The sequence below is a fragment of the Mixophyes fleayi genome, chromosome 8 (genome assembly GCF_038048845.1).
Source record: "Mixophyes fleayi isolate aMixFle1 chromosome 8, aMixFle1.hap1, whole genome shotgun sequence".
In the NCBI taxonomy this organism is placed as follows: Eukaryota; Metazoa; Chordata; class Amphibia; order Anura; family Limnodynastidae; genus Mixophyes; species Mixophyes fleayi.
In genome coordinates this window covers 100,801,954-100,825,285 of record NC_134409.1, presented here as the reverse complement: position 1 = coordinate 100,825,285, position 23,332 = coordinate 100,801,954, and the positions used below count along the sequence as shown (strand labels likewise).

Sequence of the window (23,332 nt, the reverse complement as noted above, 5' to 3'; positions counted from 1 at the left end):
CAGTAGCATGTGCATTGCAACTAGAGATGGCCGGGTCCGTTTCCCCAAGAACCGAAGCCATCCGAACTTTGGGTATCCGAGTACCGAGCTGAGTAGCTCGGTACTCTCCCGCCCACTCCGAATCCAAATCGAGGCCGAACGTCATTGTTACGTCGTCAGATCTCGGGGCTCGGGATACTTCAAGATTATAAATACACGCCTCCACAGCAATCCATCGCCATTTGACAGAGGGAGAGAGCAGGGTGTAGTCACAGGCTGATTAGAGCAGGGACAGAGAATCCAATATTCTTTTTCCAATTGTTGTAACAAAAATCGTTAGAGAAGAGAGGAGGATAGAGGTTTTTTTTCTTTTCAATATTTGGCACTCCCCAGTGCTTTTGGGGTGTCCCCCCTAATTGTGCATAAATATTTCTGGCTGTCAAAATTACTATCTGTCAGCAGTATCTTACCAAATAATTTTTAGCACTACAAGTGCTTTGGGCTGAGAATGGATTCAAAGCAGTCCACATATGAGCAGAATGAGCAACCAGGTTCTGTCACCAGTCCTGATGTTAGGGTTCCCAGTACGTCCTGTGGGCAAGACGATGTCAAACTACAGAGTGTTTCGAAATCAGTCCAAAAAACAAAAACCCACAAAAAATTTACTGTGTTGAAGCGAAAAAGAAGAGTTACTGAGCAAAAGTTAAGTGCCGATAAAAAAATTTTTGCCAACATGCCATTCTACACAAGCAGTGGCAAAGAGAGAATGAGGCCTTCACCTTTGGCTATTAGTGGCAGATCCCAAAAAGTTACCGAGCCTACAATTGGTGCACAACTACTGTTATGCGTCAAAGCCGAGCTGCAAGATAACAGTAAGGCATTAGAGGATAATGTTTGCTCTGATTCACAAATGACACCAATCCCTGTGGAGAGTCCATCCAACAGTGGTATGTCTAATCGTGAGCATTCTGTTAGTGTACCCATAAAGAAGGGCCCTTTCAGCAGTTCTGCTGATGTGTACCTGAACAGCCCGAGTGTAGCCGCTGATACACAAATTGAGGATGCCACTTTGGAAATAGAAGAGGATGAGGGAGAGATTTGTGGAGGTGACGAGGGCGCTAATGAGGATGTTGATGATTATGATGCAGACAGATACCAAAATGCCTTTCTCAATTTCTATTTATATTCTAGATTATATAACGGCTGAATAGTTTTCTATTTTACTCTTAGTGGAGAGGGGATCTGATGCAGACAGATACCAAACTGCCTTTATCCATTTCTTTGTATATTCGAATTTCTAGTTCTACAGTCTATGCAGGCTGCTTTTTTTTCTATTTTACTACAAGTGGATGGGGGGGGGGGGGTCTGATGCAGACAGATACCAAACTGCCTTTGTCCATTTCTTTGTATATTTGAATTTCTAGTTCCACAGTCTGTGCAGACTGCTTTTTTTATATTCAGCTACAAGTGGAGGGTGGGGGGGTGGGGCATAGATAGCCACCAAACTACTGTGGTCCATTTAATTTTACTTTCTAGTTCCACAGTCTGTGCAGGCTGCTTTTTTTAATATTCAATTACAAGTGTAGGGTGTAATATACACCCAAAGACGATGGCTACATTGCCAATAATCAAAGATGGAGGAGGTAGACAACCAGGTTTGTCTGTATAATTTGCAGACAAGTGTTCGAATTAAGGACGGCCTACCAGGGATTAAACTGTTTTTTTCATAATTTATTAGCTTTAGAATTGCCTCAAATGTCTAAGAAACTGGTGGAGTACTAAATTAGGTTATTTTAGACCAAAAAAAAGGTATTTTTTTTCGAAAATAGCAAAACAAAACCAAAACACGCAAGGGCGGTTTTGCAAAACCAAAACCAAAACACAAAGGTAATCCAGATACAAAACCGAATACAAAACCAAAACATGGGGGTCAGTGACCATCTCTAATTGCAACACAGTTTTTCTATTACTACCTGCTCTATTTACTTCTAAAGTCAAACACTCATTACCACTTCATGTCAAAAACAGTCATGTTTGACATAAAGCGTCACTTGTGTTTAATGTATGTTTAATGTAACAGGGGTGGGTAAGACCCTAAATCACATAAATTTCAAATGATTGATTTTACCTCTATCTAGTCCATTATCATTACATTGTTAAAAGGGAACCAGGAGGGTCACATGGTATCACTAGTCTGCAGCTCCACAAATGCTTACCATGACAGCATCGTGCAGGGTCTGTACATAGAACTGTAATCACAGGTTGCATAAGTACAAATAATATCATTTACAATAATGGAGACTCATAAGTTGAGTGTATGTCAGCTGGGGGCTGTTATAATCAGGTGATCGAGATTCGGCAGGGGGGGCAAAGTACCGTGGCCCTGGCCTCCCTGTGTATTGGGAGGAGTTACCAGCTTGGTCTATCCCTAACCTTTATGTGGCCAAGGAAGTTCCTGTGCTGGGGCCCGTAATTTCTCTTGGGAGCCCTGGTCATAATGACAGATCAGTTCAGGTTGGCATATTCCTTCCAATCAAGTCAGTAATATAAAATACTTTTTCAAATGCAATTAGTCAGCAAATACATTTACAGGTTAAGAGACTTTCACATGATCTGATTTATTATATCATCTTTAGATCTAGCACGTGAAGGGGTATTTTGAAAGTGTTTCTCTCCAGTATGAACACCTGTAGTAAAAAACAGGAATAAGGTTACTAGACTAGAAACCAAAACCTAAACCAATGAAATATACCCGCTGCATTGAAATTGGAGAGATAAATGACAAGAGAGTCCCTATAGACGAAAGCACTTAAATGCAGACTTGTGTGTCTTTCCGGAAATTTACACTTACCGATAGAGTCCCTGGTTCCAGGCCAACCTATAGTAGCAGATGGGAGTGTCCTGGTTGCCTATTTAGGCCCCTTTGTATGTCTAGACTGCCTCATTCTACTCTACAAGATACCACCCACCCACCCCTGGTGACGGATTGGCCTGCTCATGTGAATTCTATGTTTAAACCACATTTTTTTCACAGCGTTTTAGAGAAGGCACAGCTGGTAGGAAGGGCACTGCAGTCAGTGGTTGATACAGCGCTATCGCTAATCATCCGCAGGTCACTGTCCCCTTCAAGGTAAAGTGACTCTTGGTCCTTTCTTGTGTGAGGGATCTCTTGGCCTGCTTAGTGGAGACACGTCATTGTGAGTCGAGAGGGGGTGTAGTCACTCTGACGCCAGATTTAGCACCGGCCAAGCAATTAGGGATTAGTTCACAGTTTTAAGTGATTCAAGGCCAGTTCGCCATTCATGCTTGCTTCGGGTAATCAATTAGTTAGCAGTGCCGCAGTGCACTTTCTCTGCTACCAACTTTTTCATTATAATAAACTGACCTATTTAGCCACTTACACAGTCTCTGTGTATTTATTCTAGATAAGTTAAGTTAAGTGTGACTGTGAAAGGATGGACCACCTATGCCACCCTGTCTGTTGCTGGGAACTGGCTGAGCTTACTTTGCCACCGTTCCCATTCGTAATCCCAAATGCGCCCTCTAACTGCAGTAGGAAGGGCTTATAAATGCTGCTACCACTGGACTCCTTACCGGTTTCCAGTACCGGGTTTCTTCTGGGTAACTGACGCTGCTAGTGTACCCCATTACTGGTGTACCTGGGCTAGTACCCCTGACCTCTTCCTATGGATCAGTGTTGCTGTGGATGGATCCTCCCTAGCCTATCACACTGGCCAGAGCTGCTGGGTAGCGGGCAGAGCGGTGGTACCGGCAAGCTAGGTCCAATCTCAGAAATAGCCGGGAAGAGATTACAGTTGGGTCTAATCTGTAGGTCACAGGGATAGAGAAGTTTCCAAGCAGGTCTTTGAAGCAAGTGATATTTATTTGCTCACTCTTGTTGAAGGTACCAGTGTGCAGGTTAGATGAAACAAGAACAACTTTCAAGACAAAACAGTGATTTTTTTTATATTTTGGACACAGCCTCACAGGGTAAGCCAGCCATGAGGTCTGAGCTATTTTTAGTATCTGGCTGCAATGTGTTTACCCAAACATGGATTTACATGTAATGCAAAGCTAACAATATTTACACTTATCTGTGATATCCTAAAACTTGCTGTGATTTCCTGCATCTTGTTTTTGACACAGGAAATCTAACAGTAAGTCTAATTAAACCTTCTTGTGCCTTCAGGTGCTGGACCCTCACATATCAAAAGGTCTAATTAACATGAAATTAACATGGGTCCTTTCTTCAGACGGTTGCAGAATACACATTCGCAAAGAAAAATTACAAAACCCCAAACAAGTTATTTCCCTACCAAAATACACAAAGACTTCCTCAACAAAGGCTGATTGCATCAAGTATATACCTCAGAAATAATGCATTTCCTCTAGCAAAGTTAAAACAAAAACAAATTTCCTTCCCTGGTATCAGAAATAAAGATATTTCCTTTACCAAAATACACACAATATCAAAAATAAGTACATTTGCAATTATATAAATAAGCGTCCTGTGCTATTTACTTTACATAAATTTATACCATAAGTTATTTATAAGTGATCCAGTCACAGTGACATTTGAAGGTTATTGTAAATGGTAAAGAAAAGGCATCCAAGCTATGCCGTTTATAAATTCTGTTGTTACTATGCAGTATGTGTATAAACTAATTTCAAAGCAAAACATGTTGTTTCACATGGCTAACCTGGCAATACTAGATGCAATAAAACTAGCTTTGTTATTAAAACTTTGAACACTTTAACAGCTGCAAAAAAAGTAGAAGATAGACAGAATAACATTTTTATTCATACCAAATTTTGGATTAACAGATTACCTAGATATTAAGTCGCTGAATGCAGACAAGCCACAGTACTGCCCCTCATATTGCACCCATATGCAAAATGATATTTTGTAGTGCTCAGTATTTAAATGCCCTTTAGGGGGCTGGAGAATATGCACATCATATAATGTTATCAGATATCAGGGTTATCCTGAGAAAAACAGGATGGTTGAAGTAGGTATCTGTCTACAAAGCAAATAAAAATGACTTCAGACTTATGAGGGCCTATTTATGATAGGGAGAAAAGTCCTTTCTCTGGTGAAAACTGGATTTTTGGCAGGATTTAGGTCTTTCCCCATGCATTGCTGCCACTGTCCTCTTTTTGCTCTGCACAATGAAAATGCTTTATTATTTAAATAAAGCATTTTTTTTCTTGATTTAAGTGTATATGAAAAGTTTTTTTTTTAATTTCTGCCCCCCCCCCTTCCCACCCACCCTATTTTTTCCAAATTTTTTTCCTAATTTTTTTACTTTCTATTTTCTATTTTTTATTGGAAGTTGAACTGGAGCTTCAAGTCCAGGCTTGTAGTTCCTCTGTAAGCCTAGACCCTCTGCCATGCTGCTCTGGCCCCCTTCACACTCTGCCATGCTGCTCTGGCCCCCTTCACACTCTGCCATGCTGTCTTTGCCCCCTCCACACTCTGCCATGCTGTCTTTGCCCCTTTTCACTCTCTGCCATGCTCCCTTCACTCTGGTCCCCCCTTGCTTCCGTTCCTTCACTTACCTTTTCTGTCGGCTTCTTTCTTCTCTTCTTTCTTCTCTTCTTCCCCACTCATCTCTGTTGTGCTCCTCACTGAATGTTGGATGTGACGTCATTCAGTGCGAGTGGAGCAGAGAGGAGTTTGGGCAGCGCCGCGGCCACGTCAGTAGTCTTTTTTTTTTTTTTTTTTACATTTTCTGCTCCCCCCAGCAACAAAGAGCGGAGCGATCAGGGTCGGGGCCTACCGAGGGATAGACCAGTCCCCCGGTGGCCCAGTCCGACCCTGCTAGTATACGGGCAGTATAATTTAGTATACAATATCAGGCCTGGCCAACCCGTGTCTCTCCAGGTTTTGTAAAACTGCAAGCTTCAGCATGCTTTGCCAGTAGATTGCCAGCCGAAAGCTGGCAAGGCATGCTGGGACTTGTAGCTTCATAACACCTCGAGAGCCACAGGTTGGCCAGGCTTGTACTGTAGCATAGAGAAAGCTTAGAGATGTGGCTTGACAGTATTACTAGTAAGTGCAAAAGTTGTATTATCCTATCTGCACAAAATATAATATTGTGATAAAGTGTAATATGCACAAGAAGGATTATCTTGACAGTGTTATTAAAAAATGTGAGTTGCATTTACCATACAGAATATAATTATATTATACATGCCAACCTTTTGAAGCTGGCTTCTGGGAGCTGGGGAGAAGAGGTGGACGTGGGGGGGCGGGACTTGAAAAATCGAAACATTTTGGCCCTGTCCCCACTATAAAATGCAGAAATTCATGCCATTGAATATCAGGGGTGGGGCTTAATGACGCGATTAAGCCCCGTCCCCGATATTCAATGCTGTTAATGTCGGCTTTTTTTGGATCCGGGAGTTGTGCCTACTCTACCGAGAGTCTGGGAGGACTACCCGAAATTCGGGAGCCTCCCGGAAATTCTGGGAGAGAAGGCAAGTGTGAATTAAATACAAGTACAAATGAAATTAAATTAAGTGAAATGAAATATAAACATCTGTTATTTTCCCCTTCAAAAATCATATAAAAAATCTTCTTTCCTGCCACAGTCCAAATGGGAATATCTATTAAGAAATGAGAATAGACATCCACAGCTTCATGTAAAATAGAAGCAACACTAATGAATGAAGTATTAACAATCTGCAATCAGTCAGTCGGAAGCAGCTAGCTAATGTTTCTGATAATCATCATTGTCATCATCATGGTGTCTCATTGCTCCAGCCCTCCAGCATGCGTAAGACATACCGGTCCTGAGGAGTGTATAGGCATCTAGGTCGGCACAATATACCTGTACATTTTTGGCTGTGACAACAGAATTAGGGTAAAACATTCATCACTCTGGCAGTATTTTCCACTTGACTATTATCATTTGAAATACAATTTGAAAGCATACTGTGAATGTATCTGCATTCACAGGTCTGTTCTGCTTTATCTTGATCCTGAGACCTATACATCTGAACATGTATGTCGTAGCTATGGCTATATATTTAAAGTGCTTTGGTGCGGCAGATCAGAGTGTGAAAAAAAAAATCATGTTTTTTTTTAAAAAAAAAATAAAATATGATTTGTTTTAATTTAAATCAGATCTTTTTGAGTTTTGTTTTTTTTTTAAAAAAATGATCAAATAAAAAAACAAATAAACCAAGTAAAAACAATAATACAATGTTCTTTTAAAATACTGTATCTTTAATATGTTCAATTTAAATGACTTGAAAGTGTCGCCAATCATAGCATGGCACAGCAAACTACATACAAATCACAACACAAACTGCAAAACGGAAAGAATCAGCAATCATGTTAAAAGTTACAATAGTTGGCAATTGCCTTGCCTGATTTGTAAATCTAAATGAGCCTAGACATTAGGTTTATTGAACACCTTAAAAAGAAACACAAGTTTTGCAGCTTTGTCAGTACCCAAGTGGTTTCTCAGTTTTGACTGCACCAAACCAAATGTGGAAAATATTCTTTCTACTGATGCTGATGATGCTGCAGCTGTTAGCAATTGCTCTACTGCTACCATGTTGTTTTCATTACCAGCTACAGTTTCTGAACCAATGTGCATTTTCCACCAGTCTATTGGTGCCACTGTTGATCCAACATTGTGGTCAATCAAGATGTCATTAAACGGGGCTGCTTTTGCTTGGAACTTGACTAGTATCGGTAGATGGGTATTTGAATGTGGATATTTTTATTTGGCAAACTTAAGAGCTTCTAACTTTTCTTCTGCAGAGTCAGTCTTAATTAAAAATAGGACCGCAAACAATAACCTTAGATACAGACCTTTTATTAGTAGAGCAGCTAATCAAAGGTCAAAGGACTATGGTCCATATTGCACAGTATGCCAATTACCATTAAAAGCTTGTTAAAATCCTGGATTTTTTTTAATGGTGATTTAAATCAATGATGGTTTTTTTTAAAAAAAAAATCTTGTGATTTAAATTGTGATTAAAATCAAGTTGATTTAAATTGGCACACCCTGCGGCAGATATGCTCTTTAGATGAACTTTAGATGTGTTTGCATTCACTTCACTGTACTTCTAAAGAACAATGTCCATAAATGTAGTGGCATATCCACCATGGGTGCAGAGTGTATAGTGCACATTGGAGCACCAGAAAAGGGGGCTCACTCTTTAGCCCCTTGAATTATGGGTTCAACCAACACCCATATAGCAGGCCATCATCATACTCCTCATTTTGTTTTTCCATCTTTTAACAGCGAAAATTGCTTTCTTGCATGGTGGTGAATGACTCAGTGTCCTTGTCTAGCTGGGCCTAGGCTAATTGGACCAGTCCTGAGATTTAGGTTCTTCCTACCCATCCTAGACTGCTCGGCCCGATATTGCATTAGTGTGGACAGTGCAACGATGAACTATTATCATTCCAAAGCAAATTGTATCATTTTATTTTATTTTTAAACCGGGCTGAAAATCTCAAAGGCCAGAGTGAGATTGTCTGTTTTAAGGCGACAATGGGCAGACCCGATCCCTATATACATTATACAGACGGCAGTTTGTGGCATTGCCACCTTAAAACCGGCAATCTCTCTCTGGCCATTGGTAGTGACGAGAATCCCACTTGCTGCGTTTTGTACATTCGCAATTTATAGCAGCCGTCTATATTTAAATATTGAGTTATAAAACAAACTTACCATCACTCCCAGCTAACTTTTTTTTTATTATTTGTTTTTATCGAATCAAATTATATTGCATTTACAAAATAATAGAAAAAGATGAAAGGGAACAGTACAATATATGGAATATTGGTTAACATTGAAAATAAAAAGAAATCTTTGCGAAAATATGTGTTGAATTATATAAATATAGAGGTGAGTATGCTACAAATCTGGAAAAGACATTACATTACTATATTTCCTCATTTATTGCAATTTTACTTTTAAAATCAATCTCTTCGATTTTATCATATGCCTGCTTACATGCAGATATCCATTTGTTACCTTTGATCTTTGTTCCTTTCATGTAAAGTAGTTTTAGTTTCATTGCTCTTTATCTGAGGAATTTATACAGGCAAAACTATGAATCCCTTGGCTATATAATGGATTATTAGGCCCCTATATATTAATCTGTAGTGATAACACAGATTTTTATTGCCGCTTATTGCAGGTATAGAAAATCTCTTATCACTGCAATTAATTATAAAAATGTTGCCAGGGCAGCTGAGTGATGCTCAGCTGCCTAATGATATTTGTCAGGATCAGTTAGGCATTACTTACCGCTTTGCCGGGACAGTCAGGCATATGCGCCTGCATGACTTGACTAGCCAGCCAGGGCCAGATTAAGGGAATGGAGGCCCCTGGGCTAAGGGGGCCTCCATTCCCCTGTGAGGGCCCCCCCCCCCCCCCCGTGATCCGAGCTGCCCGCCCCCCAGCACTTACCTCCTTCTCCGGCGCGCTGTACGCTCTTTACTGAGGAGATCTCATGAGAGTGAGACTCACGAGATCTCCTCAGTAAGGAGACTACAGCTTGCCGGGGAAGGACCGCAGTGAAAGTGCTCAGCAGCACTGATCGCACCGGGGGCGCCCCCGCCCCCGACCGATCAATACTGCTGCTGAGCACTTTTAAGGGCCCCCTGGATGCCCATAGGCCCCTGGGCTGTAGCCCAGTTAGCCCTATGGTTAATCCGGCCCTGTAGCCAGCTCACGCAAGCACAATGGACAAAAAGGGGAATAACTTTTTTTATAAAAAATTGAAAATATGTAGCTTTGGAAAAAAGCTTTATTTAAATAATAAAGCATTTTTTCCTTTCAGTGTCACTATACCCTTTTCTGCAATAGCAAAAAGGGTATTGTGGCAATACAGGCACCACCATGTCCCTCGTTAAATAGGTTTCCCCATGCTTCGCATAGGGAAGCTTTCGCTGGCGGTAACCTTTGATAGATAAGAAGAAACCCATATACCCATTTTCATCGGATATAAGGCTTCTCCACGTTGATAAAGGACAATAAGAAAGCACAGAATATGTACAAAACATACCAAAATATACTCCAGGACCATTACGAATATATAACTACGTTCCCAATGTTTTACAGAAAAAAAATGATTAAAATTATATATATATAATCAATTGAGGAGTAATAGTGAATCTTGTATTATAAATTCATCTTTATATAAACACAATGCATGCATCTTGAACACATTAGCACTCTATAAAATGCATACACTGTTGCTCCACCAGGTTCAATCCTCCTCAGTGATAATCTCCTGGATAACGGTCTTTGTAATTAGAATACTGGTATTTACAAAAAGGGACTAAGTATAAAAGTTCAGATAGAGTTATTAAGAGCACTATAATAGTGCTACACTATAGATAATTAGATATTTATGCTCAATATAAAACATTCCAATGCGACTTCACTTAAGAACTATAGCATAGTGTTTACCATGTTTTTAGTGATAGTCTTTACCATGGGTGTTTTCCATGTTTAATAAAACAGGCCCCTTAGCCTGAGACTAATTTCAGCACATTAAGCGAATAGAATTTGTTTCATGATTCTACACAATTTTATGTTATTAATCTCCCCCAAATTTAAAATAGTTCCATTTCATTAATTTCAGTATCCCAGCATGTCTCACTACAAATGTCAACAGAGCACTTCCTGGCAAGTAAATCTTTTGTTACAGCAATAAATCACCTGCACCATTATACCTTGTGGAGGCAATTAATTGCTGCAACAAGAGATTTTCTCTACATGGTGCGATTAATTGCCATCAAACACAAAATTACCTTTGTAGTTTAACTCACAAAGAACAAGTTGATCATTGTTTAGCGATACATTATTTGTGATCAAATGACAACAAATCTCCCGTGTAGCTTTGCCCTGATGGTGTATCCTCATTGATTTATATGCATATTGTAATGTGAGGTTATTTTGTAACAATGATAACAGAAATACTAACAATATATTTATAAAAGTAAACATAATAACTATAATGGAGTTAAATCAAAAGTGTATTTGTCAGCAGCATAAGGTCAATTTGCACAGTTAATATAAATGTGTAAAGTGCTAATTGTGCCTAGACTCCATAAATTACAGCATACTAAACATAAGTCCTTACAAATAAGCCCTAGAGATATGTACACACAGGACATTTATTGGCGTAGTTGCACATATATTGGAGAATAAACAAAATCGCATATAGTTCATAGCATATCATGCAAGGTACAGCCAGACCAAGGTGTGTCTTTATTAATATCCAGCTATAAGGCTGATTTTAAAAATCCCATATTGTCACAATATGTCATTAAAATCTTGCCCAGGCAGCTGCCTCAGCGATACTGGCCCACAGTGCTAAGAGATAACTAGCCGGTTCACGCATGCACAGTGGTACTGAAAGTCCAGACCTAGGCTATCAGTTCCACGTAGTAAAAAAAAAAAAAAAATGTAAGAAAAAAAAGAAAAAGAGATAAAAGTATCTAAGAAATATATCATTATTTTTTTTTTACAGATAATGGTCATTTAAAAAATGCTTTATTCAAAGAATAAAACATTTTATCATTGATTTTCTTGTGTTATCACCATACAGAGTTGACATAACAAGTGTTACAGTGGTATATGGGGAACTGTCACCGGTGACCCCTTGATGTATTGGGCAAAGCCCTATTGCTGGCAAAAACAACCGTTTTCATTGCCCATAGGGCTATTAGCCCTATGATAAATAGACCCCCATGTTTAACATAATAAAACAAATTTGAAATAAATTGAAACAATAAATCACAAACAGAAAACACAATTTTTAACATAAGTGTGCATTATATCCGCATATAAAACCATTAGTCACACTAATCTCATTCTAAATCCTGGGATAAGCCTGTTAAGCTGAACATGTGTGTTTCATTACTTCACTTTGCTCCAAGAGTGACTATAAATTAACTATTAATTTTGTACGACTTATGTATATAGTCCAGTAAAGGCTCTCTATCAGCCTCATTGTCATACACAGGTGGTCTGTTTAGTCTGAGCTGTGTACGACAGGTTGGGTACAAATTTTTGACAGTGGAAATGCAGACAGAAATTAGACCTACGTGAAAATACCTACAGTCTACATACCGACATGTAGAAAATACCTACTTTCTAAATCCTGTAATAGAGAAAATACCTATAGTCTAAATACCAACATGGAGAAAATACCGACAGTGTGATTGCTGGCAGTGAAAATGTCAACAACAAAACACTCACTTCAGCCCTAGACAATGCAGCTCCAGCTACTACATATGGGGGTAAATGTATTAATCTCCGGATTCTTGAACTCCCGCGAGTTCGGCGTCTTCAGCGCTTAAATTTAAAGCAGCACTGCCTTGTAAAGGGAAGTTTACCTTTACAAGGCAGCGCCGCTTTAAATTTAAGCGCTGAAGACGCCGAACTCGCGGGAGTTCAAGAATCCGGAGATTAATACATTTATCCCATAGTCTTCGACGATCCAAACCCCAGCCATGGCACAACAAACAGACCCGCTACCTGCAAAAGTAGACTGCAGAGCACCACTGGAGGAAATCTTGTTCATATCCCAATTTCCTCCATTATAAATTTATCCTTTCATTTTACAGCACTACCCTTTCAATTGCCAAACAAACATTCTTCAAATCTCTAAAATCCACCCAGTCTTCTAACTTCTAACTCACATCGCTTCTTTGCCACCTTCAACTCACTTCTCTGCCGACCTGCACCTCCTCCTCCTTCCTCCCTCACGGCCTATGATTTTGCCACCTATTTCAAAGACAAAATTGACACCATTCCACAAGATATTTCATCATGCCAAATTCCTCTCACTTCACTTACTCTACCCACCTTTACCTACACTCCCCAACCACCCTTAATTCCTTCTCTCCAGTATCTGAAAACAAAGTCTCTGCACTCATCTTATCATCTCACCCTACAACCTGTCCACTTGACCCTATTCCCTCCCAACTACTCCGCTCCCTCTCCTCCACTGCATGTCCACCGCTAACTCACCTTTTCAACCTGTCTATCTCCACTGGCACATTTCCATCCTCCTTTACACATGTGCTCATCTCACCTATTCTAAAGAAACCATCTCTCGATCCAGCCTCTCTCTCCAACTACCGCCCTATTTCTCTGCTCCCCTTTGCCTCCTAACTACTTTAGCGATTAGTGTACAAATGCCTGTCTCAATTTCTCTCCTCTCATTCCAGTCTCGACTCTCTGAAATCAGGCTTCTACCCTCAGCATTCCACTGAAACTGCTCTCACAAAAGTAACCAATGACCTACTTACTGCAAAATCTAATGGTTATTTCCATACTCCTTCTCCTGGACCTCTCTGCTGCTTTTGATACTGTTCATCACCCCTCTCCTACACACACTTCACTCCACTGGCATTTGTGACAAAGTTCTTTCCTGGTTCATTTCCTACCTATCGAACCGCTCCTTTAGTTCTACCTCTGGCATATCCTCCCCTCCACTCCTACTCTCTGTTGTAGTACTACAAGCACCAGCATGCCCAGACTGTTCATGGCAGCCCTTGCTTGCTGGGACCTATAAATCACCAATGTAAAATTTGTGTTTAATTCATTTTTTTTTATTTATTTTTTTACACATTTATTACCACACACCCACCACCCAGGGGTGTGGGAAGAGCCCTAGTGCTGCCAACAGGGGGATGGGTACCCCTAGGGAGAGGGCCCACAATTTGTTTACTAACCCCAACTTCTAGAGAACCCAGCCCCTTTCTGGTTGGCATCATGGCAGGTAGACCCCCTGCTGCGGGTTCATCTGCTGAAGTGCCTTCAGCCCCGACTGGCTATGCTTAGGGCTGGATGGATTAAGATAGGGGGTATCCCATGCTGTTTGTCCCCCAGATTTTTCTCTTACCAGCCCTAGGCTGTCAGCATTAGGATTATTATTTAATAGTTTAATCACCCTACACCCACCGCCCAGGGGTATGGGAAGAGCCCTAGTGCTGTCTGCACAGGGCTGAGCACCTCTAGGGAGGGCCCCGCATTTTTAGTTGCACTTAGTGTTTTGTGATCAAAGCAGTGATCGAAGTGGTGAATACGGGGGTATGCTACACCGCCACTTCTCTGACAGCCTTCATTATTAAACTCACAATTTTATTAGCTTACAATTTCAGTACTTTCACTTCTACATTTCCATACCACCACTTTGAAATTTCCACTTTGATAGAACCTTAGCAAGCCTTGTGACTATAGCAATTCCCTGGCACTGTAAGTAGTAATAACCTTCTACCCATACATAGTTGTTATCTAAAATTAATTATATTCCTTTGAGTAGGAAAGCATTCTGTGATTCGGGCAAAACTCCATCTTTGGTAAGGAAGTGATTTGTGTTTTTGATACTTAGCTAGTGGTTTATTATGGTGTATAGTGATGTGAAAGTATTAATTAATGCTTTTGGGATCTTCTTTTTTTTCTTGCTACAGTGATTAAAGTATCCTAAACTACACTCAGAATTTGTATGTGTGAAACATGCAGCATTATCCAGATGCTGACTTTAGCGATGATAATTTTACTATTCAAACACATAGGTTTGTGCAGAATACAAGACAAAGAGCATCAGTTCCAGAAATGATGACATTGCATATGATTGTTGTGTCTTCCATACCTGTGGCATTTGGGTGTTAATATCATGTATTATTACGGTTATAATACAGCTCTTAGGGGCGTATTCAATTGTTAGCGTTAACGCTAACAAACGAGCGCTCGAAAAATCTTAGTGTTAATACGGTAATTACTCACGGAATTTCAGCTCTCAGCTCTCTGAGCTGCGAGCTGAAATTCCGCGAGTAAACTACCGTATTAACGCTTTTCGCGCGCAATATTACTGTGTAAACGGTAATATTTTATGAGCGCTCGTTTTGCAGCGTTAACGCTCACAATTGAATAGGTCCCTTATTTGCAAAATGGACACAAAATTATACAATGGACACTTCTAAATATTGTTCTTTACTCTCCTCTTTCATCTTTGCAGTTCGTCCTTTACATAATTAGACCGTCAGCAAATCTTTGTTTTGTTTACTAATGTGACACCCCCTGTGGCATTGGTAGGCCTCTTCTCCCAGTAATTGCAGGCATTCCCGGGAAGCAGGTTTGTGGCGCCTGCCATGTGGGGCAAGTTTGAGTAAGATCCCCCAACCAGAGCCCCTAAGAGGAAAAGGGGGTCACTGCATGCAGCAGCATGAAGCCAGTTAATAATGGCAGCGTTGAGGATCTGTTTTGAAGAGTCCCTATTTCTAGAGAAGGAAGACCCTATAAAAGACCCTATGGAGTGGGAAGTGCTAAAGAACCAGCAGTTGTGGATGTGACCCAGAGGGGCAGAGAGGACACCAGACAGAGGGTGTTATAGCTCAAGGGGTACTGGGGTGAAGAGGACACTAGTGAGAGTCTCACAGCTATCAAGCAAGGCTGAAAGTGCATCGGGCAGAGAGGGTGTCTGAGCCTGCACAAATCCAGTAAGTGCGAAAATCCCGGGAAAGGCAGAGAGAACACAGGGAGAAAGTGTTATAGCCCAAGGAACATTATCCCAACAGAGGAGGGATGAATAACTGTGATCACTAGAGAAAATGTGGGGCGGCCTGTGTTTGCCTTAACAATATGTGTGTCAGAAGTTGTCCCCAGATGTGGGAAATGTTTAACAGTATTATTGGAGCAAACGTGTCTACAGATGGAGAGCAGGGAAAATTTGACATGCAGTCTGCAAGTAGATGTGTGGAACCACAACACTCAGTTTGACCTTGTATGTAATTTGTTGTTTACACTAATGCAGTGATATTATGTACTGCCTCACAGCAATGGAGTCAAGAGTTTGATTCCCGTCCATGGCCTTATCTGTGTGGCGTTTTCATGTTCTCCGTGTTTGCGTGGGTTTCCTCCGGGTGCTCCGGTTTCCGCCCACACTTCAAAAACATACTGGTAGGTTAATTGGCTGCTATCAAATTGTGTGTGTGTGTGTGTTTATGTTAGGGAATTTAAACTGTAAGCTCCAATAGGGCAGGGAGTTCCTATTAGTTAGTGAGTTCTCTGGACAGCGCTGCGGAATTAGTGTCGCTATATAAAAAGCTGCTGATTATATTGACACATTGATAAAATACAATGGATGTGCTTCACCCAAAACTGTGATTCTGCTGTAACTGAAGTTATGCAACTGAGTAGAAACTTGTAACTGTAACTATATAAGCAGTCTAAGCTGTGTGCAGGAGAAATGAGAAGAAATGTGAACTCTCTTTATAACATCCTGATACATGTTTAAGGGATTTGTGTGAGTTTTGTGCTATCTTTGAAAATTGTGCAAATTAACATATTTAAAAAATAAAAAAATGTGCTATAAAATGCATTACCTAACACATAGAAAAAGCAGCTTCTACACTACTGGGGGAACAGGTGGATATTATCTGAGATTTCTATTGAACAATTACAGTGCAAAACACATACTTGCCTGCTCTACCAGAATGATATACAAATTACAGCTTGGAGGGCAAGTATGTGCAGAACCATAGTTACATATTAAATAAATTGCAGTGGAGCAATGTTATAAGCCATGTCACTTTTACATCACTAATATCACTCAGTACAAGGATTATAAAACTAGACAAAATACTAGTAAACATATTACACAGTTTAATACAGGGGCGGATCTAGACTCTTGATATACCCGGGGCGATTTTAGGGAGGACGATTTAGGACCTGCCCCCTTTTTGATTTCTAAAGCTGCCGGCGGCTGCACACTATGTGCAGGTCCGCGTGGCAGTGTGCTGTCCCGCTGCTCTGATTGTGTTTAAAACACAATCGGAGCAGCCGGGCAGCACACTGTCACTGCTGAACGGACCTGCACGGCCCCGATCGCCCCCCCAACCCCCCCCCTGGATCCGCCACTGGTTTAATATTGCTTTCTCTCTGCACTGCTTTTGTTGCTTATTGGATGGACAAAAAGTTAAACAATTGAATGAACTCCAAAATAATATGATGCTCCTCAGCTCAATTGGGGGTCTATTTATCAATAGAAAAAAACCCTAGATCTTATTTCACAACCCTATTGCTGGTGGTAACCTTTACCAGGGGCCTCCAGCGATGCTCCCCCATCCAAAGTATGGGGAAGCCTATTTATCATGGTCAATAGCAATACAACTAGTGCTGCTGTCCTCCGATTGTTAGCGCCCTCTCAAGATGGTATGAGCTGAGGGTTACTGCAGGAAAAATGCTTTACTAGTAAAATAAAGCATTTTTCATTTTTTTACGTATCATTCCATTTATTACAGGGGTTTTTTTTTTTCGGTTTTTTTTCAAAAAATAATTTTGTTTTATTTTTTATAGAAACTGGAAGCCCAAGTCTGGGTCTTCCAGTTCCAGCGAACTGGCATGCCAGTTCACATATGCGCACAAGCCCTGGCATGACGAGCAGTACCAATCCCAGCTCTCCGCCAGTGTCTCCCGGGAGCTCAGCATCACTCAGCTGCCCCTGTAACATTTGTTTGTTAAATTGCCTAATAGAAAATGTTCTTGTTAAATAGACACCTTCATGTTCCCCTTTTTTTTTTTAAGTAAAGAGAAATAGCAAGGAAATTAGCATATGTCTGCTTATAACAACAAATGTCTCTTCTCTCTGTGTGGCAGGTAATTGCCATCGTAATGGACTATTTTACTGATCGGGAGGTCTTCAGAGATGTGCTAGATGCTGCGGACAAGAGGAGGGTCCCAGTCTACATGATTCTGGCAGAGAGTGGAGTCAAGCATTTCCTGGAAATGTGCGAATTGATGCAGCTATCTGGCCTTATGCTCCGGGTAAAGTTGGGGTGGGAAATCCCAAAATATGGGTAGGAATTTGTCTGTTGTGTTTATGCCATGTGGCCACTTAATGGCATGCTCTGATTGTGCTGAGGTTCTTCATAAATGTCCCTTATGTTGTACTATTATATAAGATGACAACATTTTTTTTCTTTCTAGAATTCTTATGGGGCTATTAATTAACAAAGTTCAAATCCATTGCAACTAATTCCTGAGGAATGAGTGCAAATTAGACAAGTAAAGCAAATATCCAATTGTTTCTAATGGAGTTTTGGTAATAGCTAACCTGCAATGCCTTAATTATTTGGACTCTAAAGTATTTGGGGCTCTCATGTTTATCCAGATAAACATTAAAATGAAGTTTATCACCTTTATTACCATTTATGTATAAGGCACAACAAAAATCTGCAGCTCCATGCTGTGGTGATTAGTACAGTTTTCTGCATATTCCCGCTGTTCTTCCTTTACATGAGCGCCTAGACTGTAAGCTCTCACTAGCAGGGTCCTCTCTACCCTTTCTCTCACGTCTCTACCTCCTTCTTCAGTCTCACCTGCACGTTTTCCCTTTTTATGTGGGATTTGTATTTGTATCATGTGTAACTCTGACTGGTTGTGGCGCTTAAAATTTTCTGTCTGCAGTATAATTGGTTTTTAATATAAGCAAATAATTTGCCGAAAAATAGAGGACCAATGACTCAAATTAATTGTGGAAAGAGGTCTGGCCTAATGGTTTGTAAGCATGTTCACCGCAAAATGGTGCATAGGAGGATCAGGTGCATTGTTTGGATGGAATGGGTTTGGAACTCTTTTGTTACAATTTTTTTTATCTTGGTAAGTTTAGATATGCATTTTAGTTGAAATGTTAAAGTGACCAATAAAAACAAAGGACAATTCATATTGTGATGACAATTGTAAACATCTTTCATTTTCTTCTCTCTATATAGAACTTCCGTGTAAGGTATGTTACAGGAGTAGGATTCTACCTGCCCACTGGGAAGATCAGAGGCTCAATCTCTCACAAATATGTAATGGTAGATGGAGATAAGGTGGCCTTCGGCTCTTTCAGGTAATTTTTCTATACAATCAATATTTCATTTGCAATGCAGCCACTGCCATCAAAATACATTATTCTTTATCTTCCTAGTAATCACTGCCACCTACATTCTGCCTGGCGCTTTTAGCAAAGCCACACTGTATAACTGTATATTTGTAAGGATGTAAACAGTCAAAATAGCAGTCAGAGAAAAAAAAAAGCTGCCATTTGTAATTTAACGCTGGGCCAGTTGTGAAAAAATGAATTCACTCAATGACAAAATTCTTCAACAACATGTTAATCACACACCACAGAGCTATTTTTTATTAGGATAATAGGATCATTATTATGTATGTTGGTAAATGACCATCTTCTGACTACATGAACAGGTCCCCATGATGCCGAACGTAATCTGTTTGCTCGGCCCAAATACTAACAGGCTTAATCTCATCCAGTTTGGCCCTCCACATGTAGACAGTGATACCATCACTCTGCTTTCAGGTTACATGTTAGGTCCACAGATATTGATAAGCCTTTAGAATTGGACTAGTAGAGGTCTTCACCTTTAGCAGCCGCCTTTCCCGTAGAACTATACACATTCGCAGGTACTCAGATGTCCCCAGAACTTATCTTTATGGTAGTAGAGGCTTATCAGAATAACCGTGGTTCCGGGGAGAAACCGGATGGCTGGAGGCGGAAAACCGTGGGCAGACCAAGGTCAGTGTACAGGCCAGAGATCAGGGCAGGCAGCAAACAAGCAGGTCCAATATACAAGTAAAGGTCTGGATCACTAGCAAAATGGAGAAGTCCAGTGTTCAGGCAAAAGGTCAGGGCTACAGGCAAGGTCCAAAAGTTCAGGCAGGGTCACAACAGGAGATCAATCAAAAAATGTCAGAAGACAGAGCAGGTCAGCAAACAGCACAGGCAGTGATGCTATAACCGACAGTGAGGCTAAATCCTCCCTGCCTTAAATACCTAGAGTGCCCAATCAGAACTGGGGAAGCACATAGGGTAGTAATCAAGCCCATGAGGCTACTACTTAATAAATAATACTGTGTGCACGCGCCCAGCTGTGTCTAATGCCGGAGCGTGGCGCTGTCAGGTAGAGCATCCCGGCCATTGCCACGGTGATGTCCAGGACCCAAAAACTGGAAGTGACGTTCCGGCTGTTGCTATGGCAACAGGAAGCGACTAGAGAAGACGAGCCGCGGGTTTCCGCGGTTCGTAACACTACACAGTAGGATTGCAATGTGTGTGGCCAACTTTATACACATCAACTTCTCCAACGGGAAGGTTATTATAAGAGGCCTTTAAGAGACTAATAGCTACATAGTTACTAAGGTTGATAAAAGGCATAACTCCCATCACATTCAAACTTTCATAAATTTTAATTGTGTTGGTCCAGACAAAGGCAAAATAAAACCCCTGGTTTAATCACTGTCAATTTAACTTCAAAGGGGAGGCAATAATTATTTCCTGATCCTAAAAATAAGGACATTATTAATTCATTAATAATTAATTAAATGCAAATATGCCATCACCTTATTATTTGGTGCAGAATTCCACAACCTAACCACTCTAGTAGTAAACAATCCCTATACTGATGGTGAAACCATCTCTCTTAAATTTACAGTAGAACTCTTGTCATTTGTAAGGTTCTAAAATCATGGACAACAGAGGACAATATTTTATATGGGATTCCTTTAATTGGTTTGGAAAGATAATGCAGTACACAAAGATTCCTGAGACAATAGTGCAGCATATATACCATGTATGTCCACAGAGACTGCTATGGCATATACAGCATAGAGGTTACCATGAGCAAATGATATCTGCATCAGTTTTAGCATGTTTACTTGAATACAGCCTTATATCATTGCTGTTAGTGTGAACAGAAAACATTGCAAATATATCAGTTAATCTGTGCTGTGTTCCATTTCAAACATAAGAGAAAACTACCATCTGGATGAACCCTTAGAAGGTGTTTCTACAGTCAGAAAGATTTACTTGGGTATGGAAACTTTTACAAATTGGTGAATAATACAAAATGATGTCTATATGCAAATATTGGATTATTTGTAGTTTCGATTTTGTGCTTTATTTTTAGCAGACATCCACGTGCCAGGAAGTTTTCTAACTCCACACCCAGCTTTCTTTTCTATTCTTATGTTAACTGATATTAACTGACTTAGGGCGGCAGGTCAGAGCACTCCTATCTCCAACCTGCTGTATAAAAGAAACATGATCAGATATTTCCATTGTCCTTTGGAAGTGTTAAGGACAGAATAGTGTGAGATCCTAAACTGCTAGAACTGCTTCACAAGATATTCACCTTTGGCAGCCCCCTTTCAGAGGAACTAGTTATGTTCCATAGTACCTGGTTGCCCCCAGGACTCGGGTAGTAGCAGTTGTTGATCTAGCACTTGTCCGATGAAGTGGACAGAACACGGTAGAAGGTAGTGAGCAACCAGGATGTCATTAGCAGTACTCAGAGCCAGACAGGCAGGGGTTAATGCGGAATCATCTGGAACTTGCTCAGTGGAGTGGACAGCACACAGTAGCAGTGTCACGGGCACTAGGAGGCTTTACCCAGTATCACCCGCTGATGGTCTTATCAGAGCAGTAGAGTTGGTATATGATACTCTGGTGGCAGGGTGATAATGGAACTGGAAACAGCAGATGGTTAGAGAATGCTCAGAAAGTCTATGACTAGCAGCACTGGTAAACAATGGGTAACTGAACACGAGGATCTGGATGGACAAGGCACGTGAGGGTAGTCAGTGGTCTGCGCACGGCAAGTTGTACCACTGCTATAGTGAGAAGAATGTCCAGGAGTAATAAGGAGGTGGAAGTCAGCGGTCTGCGTATAGCAAGTTGTACCGCTGTCTGTAGTGAAGGAATGGAATCCAGGTGAAGGTCACGGGGAAGTCAGTGGTCTGCGAGTAGCAAGTTGTACCACTGCTTATGTGAGAGGATATATGCAACTGGTGACACAGGGAAACAGGAATCAGTGGTCTGCCTCTAGCAAGTTGTACCACTGAATATATATGTGAGGAAGGACACGAGGAGATAAATGCTATGCAGAGTCTACACGGGTACACTGAACTTGATCCCACGTTGAACTGCACACAATGATAATAATGAATGAACAGCACTGCACAGATAAACAAAGTCACTCAAATAGTCCAGCAAAAGGAAACACAGTCAATAATAGCAATAGTCTCAGAGGATGGAAACTCCGGAGGAGGACAACTCAGTCCAGATGGATATGCAATACACCAGCACAGTCAATGAGAAGTATGCATACCGTGGTTCAGATGAGCAGGCTGTTAGGGATAGCTGCAGGGATACCTGAGCGGCCGGGAACAGACGAGATGCGAAGTCCTTGCAGAATGAAAGCGGCAGGTAGGTGCAGCGCACTGTAGGTAGGACAGCAAAGATGACAAATACTCAGGAAGCAGTAGTATATTGAATAGAACAGCAGGAGACCACGGAAGAGTTGAAGCGATGTAGCAAAGCTGGAAGCCGAGGAGCGTAGACTCGAAGCAACAGGCGAGTTGACACAAATGGACACACTGTAGAAGCAGTAGGCAGCGGGTCAGCTGACGGCAGGTAGAATGCAGACTGGAGCGCTGAGACGAGCAGACTCTGTAGACACGCTGAAGTAGCGAACAGGAATCAGCTGGAACAGTAGCGATGTTACTCAGGAGAGTTTGCAGTAATCTGTAGCTGTAGATACACGGAGGCAGCGGATAGGAATCAGCTGCTGGAGTCACGAAGAAACACAGGAGAGTTTGCAGTAATCTGTAGCTGTAGATACACGGAGGCAGCGGATAGGAATCAGCTGCTGGAGTCACGATGAAACACAGGAGAGTTTGCAGTAATCTGTAGCTGTAGATACACGGAGGCAGCGGATAGGAATCAGCTGCTGAAGTCACTAGGAAACACAGGAATAGAAGTGGTCTGGAAACCACAAACGGCAAACAGGAATCAGCATTAGCTGAACACACGAGGAGGCACTGGAACACCTTCAGAGACTCATGAGGAATGAGACTCCATGAGACTCCAAGATCAGGCAACGTGGTATTGACCACAGGTGCTTAATATAGGGAGTGTTGCCTGATCAGTCAATTAAGTTAAAGGAACAGAACTGAAGGTTAAAAGGGACTGCACATGCGCAGTACCTCATAATAATGGACGGACACGGTTCCTAGCTACTTTAGAAGTAGCACTCACAGTCCGGTGAGTGACAAGCAGGTAGTGAGCACCAAGAATGTCAATAGCAGAACTCCAGGCCAGACAGTCAAGAGTAATTACAGAGGAACAAACAGGCCTGTGTCAGGAGCAGGAGAAATCAGCAGTTCCTTTAAACAAGTCAGAGGTCAGGGCAGGTAGAGATATGAGAGCAAATTCATTAAACAAGCCGTGATCAGGAGCAGGAGAAAACAGAATCCTTAGAACAATCCGGATCAAATCAAAGTCAGGATACAAGGCACACTAGGTC

General features: G+C 41.1%; 1 protein-coding gene across 1 annotated transcript in view; it reads left to right on the top strand.

The window, feature by feature from the left end:
* Positions 1-23,332, top strand: part of FAM83F (family with sequence similarity 83 member F) — a 47,993-nt gene that overhangs the window by 10,813 nt on the left and 13,848 nt on the right. The window contains exons 2-3 of the mRNA XM_075183009.1: positions 17,625-17,792; positions 18,740-18,861. Of these exons, the coding sequence (XP_075039110.1) occupies positions 17,625-17,792; positions 18,740-18,861 (290 nt within the window). The remainder of the gene's footprint in view (positions 1-17,624; positions 17,793-18,739; positions 18,862-23,332) is intronic.